General features: G+C 46.2%; 1 protein-coding gene across 12 annotated transcripts in view; it reads left to right on the top strand.

Moving 5' to 3' along the window:
- Positions 1 to 556: 556 nt before the first annotated feature.
- Positions 557 to 9408, top strand: part of TRIM25 (tripartite motif containing 25) — a 30017-nt gene continuing 21165 nt past the window's right edge. For 4 of the 12 annotated variants that reach the window (XM_039343585.1, XM_039343582.1, XM_039343583.1 and 1 more), the window contains exons 1-2: positions 561 to 1649; positions 8531 to 8626. In XM_039343585.1, coding sequence (XP_039199519.1) covers positions 1026 to 1649; positions 8531 to 8626 — 720 coding nt within the window. In that variant the 5' untranslated portion in view covers positions 561 to 1025. Of the gene's footprint in view, positions 1650 to 8530; positions 8627 to 9408 lie in introns of all 12 variants that reach the window. The other 8 variants (XM_039343584.1, XM_039343580.1, XM_039343578.1 and 5 more) reach the window with 5 other exon arrangements.

Here is a 9408-nt window from a genome sequence, read left to right as displayed (position 1 = left end):
CACGCTGTTTTCCACACAGGTTTCCAAGAATTAGTATTAATAGGTTTACTTTCTCCAATTTCAGAAATAATAAACAGCCATCTTGTTGACCATCATCTGTTGGCTTTTTTACAATTCTCATTCAATATCTGGTACGTAACAGGAAAGGACTGGGCCACCCTAATTATTAGAAGCTGAATGTGTTGGTTGATTGACTTGACCAGGAAATAACTGGCTCTAAATCTAAGCGGTATTGCTCATCCCAGGCAATCTGTTACCAAAACTCTCCTCTGCATCTTGCATACCGGACATGCATTTAATCAGAAAAACATATATTTCCTCGACCGATAGAAAAAAATAGTTCTTGTTTCCTGGTATGGAAGCGAATGAGTTTAACTTTCCGGTTTTGCCACTTATAAACAATCAAGGCATCACCGGGGAGGGGGCATTTAATGCGTCCTCCCATTCACGCCCCAAAGAGGCATCTGGTACTTTTATCCAGGGCCGTTTCCGCCATCGCAGGGATGACGCCCCATTGCATTCAACAACATTTTTTTTTCTTATGAAACTTCCCGTCGAGGTCGTTTGCGCTTTCTATGCACTTCTGGGGGAACGAGCGCTCCCGACTTCAAGCCAACTCCATCGGAAGCAAGCCAACTCGCTCTATATATGAACTGCAAAGTTTAAAAAACGGACGGGGCTGTTTCCCGGGGCAGCAAAGCCAGCGGTACTGAGCAGCAAGCCTGTCGCTTCTAAGCATGCAAGGGGGAAAGAACGGGGATCGGGAAGCAGAAACAGCAAGCAAACCCTCCCTGCCCTTGCTGGTGTGATTAGATCACATTCGGGCAATTTGGGAGAACCTCCCTTCCTTTCCACGAAGGCTTATCCGCAGACTCCCTTCGTTGTGCACAAGCGTCTCCGCCCACCCACCCACGTGATTTCTAGGAAATCCATTCAACGCCTGTTCCCAAAGTTTCGGTTTCTTTTCCTTAGCGGAAAATCTATCTATATATATAAAGCGCCGACTTCCCTCTGGCAACGCAGCCATGGCTAGCTTGGTCGATGCGTTGTCTATGTTCGGGCTGGAAGACGAACTGACTTGCGCCATCTGCCTATGTATTTTTCAGACGCCGGTCACTACGCCCTGCGGCCATAATTTTTGCCTGCCTTGCCTGGAGATGACCTGGATGGACATCGAGGAAAACTTCAGCTGTCCCCAGTGCAGGGCTTCTTTCGAAATTCGTCCTGACTTGAAGAAAAACACGGTGCTTTGCAAGGTGGTGGAGCAATTTCAGGTCAGCCAAGATGGCCCCTCCAAAGGGACATGCGAGGAGAAGCAGAAGAAGGCGGACAGCAGCGTGCCCAAGCCGAGGGCTCCCTCTCCAGTGGCCTGCGACAGTTGCTTGGTGGTCGTGGCGGCCAAGACCTGCCTCACCTGCATGGCTTCCTTTTGCCAGGAACACCTGAGGCCCCACCTGGAGAGCCCAGCGTTTAAGACCCACCAGTTGTCTCCACCTGTGAAGGAACTTCAGCAGAAGAAGTGTCAGACGCATAACAAGCTCCTGGAGGTCTTCTGCCAGGACCACAGAGTTTCCATCTGCTGTTTTTGCCTGGTTTCTCACAAGACCTGCTCAACTAGCCTGTTACAAGAGGCCAAGGAAACAAAGAAGGTGAGAAAGGAGTGGATGGGAGTGGATGGTGGCTATGTTGTCTTGTTAGGCCTGGGGAGACACATTGATCTCAGCCAAATGTCTATGGAAATTCTCAAGTCATCCAGGTCGTGGTTGTCCAAAAAGTGCTTTTTCAAAAGCCAGCTGGCCTTTTGAAAAAACAGTCCAGTTGGTTGCCTTTTGAAAAAGCATCTTTGGGACATTGACCCAACCCTGAATGCTTCTAGGGCAGGGGTAGGCAACCTTGGCTCTTTTATGATTAGTGGACTTCAACTCCCAGAATTCCTGAGCCAGCATGGGTGACTTTGAGCCACCGTGGGCCACATCCAGCTGCCCGAAACAGTACCAGCCCCATTGGTTCAATCCTCTATAACAGCGGTTCTCAACCTGTGGGTCGCAACCCTTTTGGGGATCACACAAGCCTTTCACAGGGGTCGCCTAAGTCCATTGGAAAACACATATTTCCGATGGTCTTAGGCAGGGCTTGTCAACCGCCTTCTCCCCCCCCCCCCTCTGCTCCACCTCACTTGTTTGTGGAAAATATGCTGCTTGGCGGCAGTCTGCACGAAGTCTACCAAATGTGCCCTGCAAGGGGCGCATGAAGAGCACAGGCGCAGAGCAAGGCCTCGCCCTCCCCAGAGACTCATTGTGCAGCAACTGGATTGACTTCTTCTCGTGCACGCAGGTCAGTAAAGGGGAGGCCGCCACAGCACCCAACTCCTGCGCCCGTCAGCTGTGCTTGTCAGCCGGGAGGTCTGGCAATGGCTGCCGGTCTCCTTTGCCACCCCGCCCGTCCTCATCTCCTCCTCCGCCCGTTCATGTTGAGCCCGCCAGTGCTTGACAGGGAGAGAGGGAGGGAAGGAGGAAGGGACTCGTTCTCCTCTCCTAAGCTTCAAAGCACAGTCGGCTTCCCAAGGGCGCCACAATCCTCACGAAAGCGGGGGAGGGGGGAGAAGCAAAGGGGGCGAGAAAGCTTGCGGTGGGCTCAAAGGAGCACCTGTCAGCGTTGGTGACGAGAAATTCCCCACAAACCCAGGGAAGGGGTGGAGAAAAGGAGCCCCCTTTGGGAGGAAACCACCACCTTCTTCTCCTTGGCTTTGCGCTCTTCTGTTCCTCGGCAACCGGGCTGCCAAGCCTCTGCTGGCTGGAACTTCCTTTCCTTCCCTCCCTCTTGGTCTCTTCCTCCTTCCCTCCCTCTCCCATTGTTCCTCCCTCCCTCCCTCCCTCCCTTCCTTCCTTTCGCCTCCCTCTTTGTCCCTCCTTCCCTCCCTCTTTCCCCTTGTCCCTTCCGTCCTTCCTTCCTTCCCTCTTGTCCAGGATCGGGGCGAGCCTCTACGCTTCTGCAGCTGTAGCTGCTCTCCTTGGCTCCTGCCCAGTAAACTTGCTGGAGCTTTGCTAGAAAACATGCCACTTGCTAATTTAGCAGAAGCGCGAATCAGCTGTAGCCCGGCGCTGATCCTGGGAACTTCTGTTAATTTAGCAAGTGGCATGTCTTTCGGCGAAGCTGAGCAAGTGAGCTGAGCGGAGCTCTCCTCTGTCTCTGCCTGTGCACAGGCAGGTTTGCCGGCAGCAAAGCCCCCAGCCACGCTGGCAGCCTAGCCCCCCTCCCCTTGTCCCTTCCTGGGCACGGAGGAGGGGAGGAAGGAAGGGGAGGGAAGTAAGGAACAATGAGAGAGGGAAGGAAGGAAGGGACAAAGGGAAGGAAGGAAGGGACAAGGGGAGAGAGGGAGGGAAGGAGGAAGTGACTAAGAGGGAGGGGAAGGAAAGGAAGGAAAGAAGGAAGGGACAATGGGAGAGAGGGAGGGAAGGAGGAAGAGACTAAGGGAGGGGAAGGAAAGGAAGGAAGGAAGGGACAATGGGAGAGGGTGGGAAGGAGGAAGAGACTAAGAAGGAGGGGAAGGAAAGGAAGGAAAGAAGGGACAATGGGAGAGAGAGGGAAGGAGGAAGGGACTAAGAAGGAGTTGAAAGGAAGGAAAGAAGGAAGGAAGGGACAATGGGAGAGAGGGAGGGAAGGAGGAAGAGACTAAGGGAGGTGAAGGAAAGGAAGAAAAGAAGGAAGAAAGGGACAAGGGGAGGGAAGGAAAGCAGGCACCCACCCCAGTCCATCCCAGAGACCCACAGATTCCCCTCCACAGGCACTCTGCAACTTGAGTGATCAGCTGGCCACGCCCCCTGGCCATTGATCACGTGACCCTGGGACACTGAATGTCATAAGTATGAATCAGTTGTCAAGCATCCAAATGTAAATCACATGACCCTGGGGATGCTTCAACAATCCTAAGTGTGAAAAATGATCATAATTCGCTTTTTCAGTGCTGTTGTAACTTCTAACAATCACTAAGTGAATTGTTGTAAGTCGAGGACTACCTATACTTACCCATTTTTCCCCCCCCTTTTTTTTTGGTCAAGTTTTTGATATCCCCCGGCCAGCTGGATGGGGGGTTGGGGGTCACCACAACATGAGGAACTGTATTAAAGGGTTGCGGCATTAGGAAGGTTGAGAACCACTGCTCTACAACAATCCCAATTTCACATATGGCCCCTTGGAAAAACTAATTGCCCTTCCCTGATCTAAAGAAATAGTTTTTCAGGATCCAATCTGGATTGGTCACCAGTACCAGACGTTTAGTTTTCTGGATTTTCTGAGCTTTTGGACTCGTGCTGGATCCCATCGTCATGGATGGCCTCCAGCATGAGTCCAAAAGCTCGGAAGACTAAACTTCTGGTCCCTGTTATTGACTCAGTTTGGATCCTGTAATATTATCTAGGGACATGTATATTCATCTTCATTTGTGAGAAATAGTTTTGGCTCCTGGAAGCTGTCTGGATAAGCCTCTGCAGTTTCCTTGGAAAGGTTTTTTGGAAAGTGGTTTGCTCTTGCCTCCTTCCTAGGGCTGAGAGTGAGTGACTGGCTCAAGGTCACAGGGTTGGCTATTTGCCTAAGCAGACATGTCAAACTCGCCACATCACGTTGTTGGGACGGTTTTGCCATTGCCGGCAATGGGGTGAGCACAGCTTCCACGTGACGCATCCAGCTGCCGGCAGTTTGACACCCCTGGTTACAATTTGTGTTCAACTACTCTGTATATGGATATGACAGACGTATATGGAGAGCTGTCTTGCATTTAACCATGTACATGGCAGCCATTGATAGCAAAGATGTACACCCAAGGGACAGGATAGAAGGCATGCTGAAACCTGCATTGGCTGCTCGAGGCAGAAAGAGCCTTCCTCCACAGCTGGCAGATGTCAACAGGATAACAACACATAAGCTTATTTTGCAATGAAAGACAAAGTCTGTGAATTTCACAGCTGGCCTAAAATAAAACTGTCTAGAAAAGAGCACCAAATGCAAAGACAACATCAGCTAAGTTACTCTGACATATGGTGCAGGCTCCCTTTAGTTTTCCTACTTATCCATGGTAAAAGTAAATAACACAAAATATACAATCATATGAATGTCATTACTTTTGTGATACCCTAAATATATTTTCAATAATCAGGTTGTACCAAACCTGTTATTACTGGACGCTTATATGTTCCCTGGGCCTACTGATTCCCTGTTTTAGGCAACTTTTCTGACTTTTAAATTTTTTTATCAGTACAACTATTTTAGCCTGTTGTAGCAAGATCCTGAAGTTGAAACTCAAGTACTTTGGCCACCTAATGAGAAGGAAGGATTCACTGGAGAAGAGCCTAATGCTGGGAAAGATTGAGGGCAATAGAAGAAGGGGACGACAGAGAATGAGATGGCTGGATGGAGTCACTGAAGCAGTAGGTGTGAATTTAAATGGACTCCAGAAGATGGTAGAGGACAGGAAGACCTGGAGGAACATTGTCCATGGGGTCGCGATGGGTCGGACACGACTTCGCAATTAACAACAACAAAGCAAGTCTGAGTTTTGTTCTGGGCATTACTTTTTTTCCCTTGTAAATCTTAGATTTGTTAGATTTCATGGAAGTTGTCCAGGCTTTCTTAATACTTTGTATTTTGTTGTGAGATGAATTGCTGCCAGAATTGAGCCCCAAATTTATGTTGCCAAATGAAACATTTGTTAAGTGAGCTTTGCCCTGTTTTACAATTTCTCTTGCACAGTAAATCATTGCATTTGTTAAGTTAATAACATGGTTGTTAAATGAATCTGGATTCCCCATTGACTTTGCTTGCCAGAAGGTTGCAAAAGATGATCGCATGACCACAGGACACTGCAATTGTCATAAATATGAACCACTGCAACTGTCACAATTACATGTCAGTTGCCAAGCATCTGAATTTTGATCATGTGACCGTGGAGATTCTGCAGTAGTCAGAAGTGTGAAAAATGGTCATGTCACTTTGATGCCATTCTAACTTTGACCGGTCAGACTTGTTTACTGGCTTTGTATCCCGCTGCGTTCACAAAAACTTTCAGTGACTTTAAATCCATACAGAATCTTTAAAAGAATGTAAAAACTTAAGTCGGGGGGGGGGGGGGACTGAATAGGGAAGGTTTGTGTTTTTTTGCTCTGCTATAGGAATCTTGTGGAAGATGAATCTGACAAAAGCTCCCTCTCTGTATAGAAAACCTTAGCCTTTGACTCTTACAGCCAATTATGAAATATAGATCAATATGCACAGGGGAAGAAAGTGACTGTGTTTCTCTCTGATACGTGTATGTCAGTGAGAAGCAGTTTCATGCTATATTTCGTCTAGGGCAGTGCTTCTCAACCTTGACAATTTTAAGGCATGTGGACTTCAACTCCCAGAATTCCACAGCCAGCAATGCTGGCTGTGGAATTCTGGGAGTTGAAGTCCACATGCCTTAAAATTGTCAAGGTTGAGAAACACTGGTCTAGGGTGAGAGCAAATGCTTTTGCTGCAGCTTCTATTGCTAAATGTTTCTTGAATTTATAAAGATAATAGAATAACAGAGTTGGAAGGGACCTTGGAGGTCTTCTAGTCCAACCCCCTGCACAAACAGGAGCTCCTATACCATTTCAGACAAAGAGGGCTGTCCAGTCTCTTTTTAAAAGCCTCCAGTGATGATGAAGCGCTTACTACTTCTGAAGGCAAGCTGTTCCATTAGTTAGTTGTCCTCACTACTAGAAAGTTTCTCCTTAATTCCAGGTTGCTTCTCCCCTTGATTAGTTTCCATCCATTGTTTTTTATCTTGCCTTCTGGTGCTTTAGAGAATAAGTTGACCCCCTCTTCTTTGTGGCAGCCCCTCAAATATTGGAACAGTGCTATCATGTCTTCATAGGTCTTGTTTTATGTTGAGAACTATGTTTTGGAACGCTCAGCATGTGAGTTTTTCTCTGCAATCTGATCAGCTTATTTATGATGGACAAGTATTCAAAGGCAGCCCCACTAATAGCAGTTTTTCATCAGTGGAGAATTGTCCAGATGACCTTTGTCTGTTTCTGTTCTTTCACAATCTGCCTGCAAGATAAAGCAGAACAGTGTTCTCTGTACATCCGTGGATCTCTTTTTACCACTGAGACCAGCGGATATATATTTTCCAGCAGTAGGGGCTGAGCGAAGAGCCCTATGTATTAAGTGGACATTTTCCCCCAACGTTCCAAGTCTGCTTGAAGTGTGAGGACATTGTTCCAAAATAATCCCCCATTTATCTGATGATTAAAGCATCCAGGTTAAGAAAAAATTAGGGAACGGCTTTTAGATATAGGATATTAGCCTGATCTTAGACCCATTTAACAACAAAGTGGAACGTGCCAGATAGCAATTGGCCTATTGTATCCGGTTACTTATTTCTTCCTTCCAATCAGGTTCAGCCTATTCTACCTTCTGTTCTGTTCCACTTTCAGTAGGTCTATATCGGAATTTCACCCCCACAGCAGTGGTTCTTAAACTGGGGGTAATTATCTCCAGGGGGGGTAATTTGGGCACACCCTAGGGCAGGGGTAGGCAACCTTGGCTCTTGTGGACTTCAACTCCCAGAATTCCTGAGCCAGCAGGAATTCTGGGAGTTGAAGTCCACGAGTCATAAAAGAGCCAAGGTTGCCTACCCCTGCCCTAGGGTAACAGCAATTTGTAATCGCTTATTGATGAGTCAAAGATCCAGTATGGGGCTGCTGTTGTTGCTGAAATAAATAGTAATGCTACCTTTAACACCATCAAACAACCTGCCTATCCCAGGTCCTTGGGAAGGACTCAGTAGGTGAGTAAAAATGCCAAATCCAGTCTAAACAGCTTGCTGACCCTCCTAGCAACCATAATAAAAATTAATACTTGCGTAAAAAAAATGTGGGTTTGGATTTTGGGGCAGGAAGGTTGACATGCAAGACCAGAAAAAGAGGTAATAGGGTCAAACAGTTTCAAAACCACTGCCATATATGCTATATATGGCATCTGTTACTCTGTGTTGCTCAACTTTCTCTTCACAGCCAAAGGATGCGTATATTTCTCTTTTTCCTACATGCTCCAAGTCACTGAATTTTATGTCAACCACCTTCCTTCAAATTAGGTAGCTTCTGTCATGTGTTGCTAAGTGGTGGGTTTCAGTAGCTAACATCCCTAAACCTCTGAAGCGGGATTGATAACAACTTATTTTATGTTTTAAAAAAGACTTTTACAATAATGTTTACACCGTTGGTATTGTTATTTTATTTCATTCTGATTGTTTTTTGTGTACTGGATTGAAACTACATTTATCTACATAGTTGTCACCTCCATCTTTGGTCCACCATTTCCCCCCCCCCATTCTGCACAACATTAAAAACCTTGTTTTAAAAAAAAAAATCTCATTTTTTTTTGAAGTTGTGACTGCAGATGTGTCCCTTTTAATCAGAATCCTGAAGCAAAACTATATTCCCTACCAGTGGTTTTGTTTCCTTAGTAGCTGGCACAGATGTTGTTTTTAATCTTTTTTGTTCCCTTATAGTTACAGCTGAAGAAGAGATTAGCAGAACTCTGTGCCCTCAGTGACAAGACTGCTAAGTCCTTGGAACAAGTACGAGCGCAGCAAAAGCAACTCAGCGTAAGGAAAGAATTCTTTTTTAAATGGAAGTTCACTTCTCTTTGCAATCAGGAGGTGGTAATGCAAGGGGGCTGACCCCGGTTTCATGATATAGGCCCTCACTTTGGAGTTATGCATTGTGCTTATTGAGATTGTGTGTGTGTGTGTGTGTGTGTGTGTGTGTGTGTGTGTGCACGTGTGTGTGTGTGTGTGAGAGAGAGAGAGAGAGAGATTTGTGTCAAAGGGCTTGGGGCTTTGCTATTTCAAAGATTGCCTTCTGCTGTCACCATTTACTTGAATTTTGTAATATATGAATTAGGGAGCTGGGAGACAAATAGGAAAAAAAAACGAAGTTACAATTCTTTTGAAACATTTTAAGACTGAGTTGTAGTATAAAAAAATGCCTCCTTTGAATTGACTCACGATGTCATGTACACACTATTGGTAGCCCTCGACTTAAACAGCCACAATTGAGCCCAAAATTTCTGTTGTTAAGTGAGTTTGCCCCATTTTACGACCTTTCTTGCCACAGTTGTTAAGTGATTCACAGTAGTTGTTAAATTAGTCAAAATGTTGTTAAGTGAATCTGAAGGTGGCAAAAGGGGATCACATGATTCCGGGACACTATAACCACCATAAATATGAGTCAATTGCCAAAGGTCTGATCTTTGATCACATGACCATGGGGATGCTACAACAGTCGTAAGTGTGAAAACTGATGATGTCGCTTTTTTGAGTGCCGTTTCAATTTTTGAATGGTCACTAAATGAACTGTTGTAAGTCGAGGACTACTTGTATGTAGG

Source organism: Crotalus tigris, unplaced genomic scaffold (genome assembly GCF_016545835.1).
Source record: "Crotalus tigris isolate CLP2741 ecotype Arizona unplaced genomic scaffold, ASM1654583v1 scf7180000017865.1625608, whole genome shotgun sequence".
NCBI lineage: Eukaryota > Metazoa > Chordata > Lepidosauria > Squamata > Viperidae > Crotalus > Crotalus tigris.
This window is presented reverse-complemented; position numbering and strand designations above follow the sequence as displayed.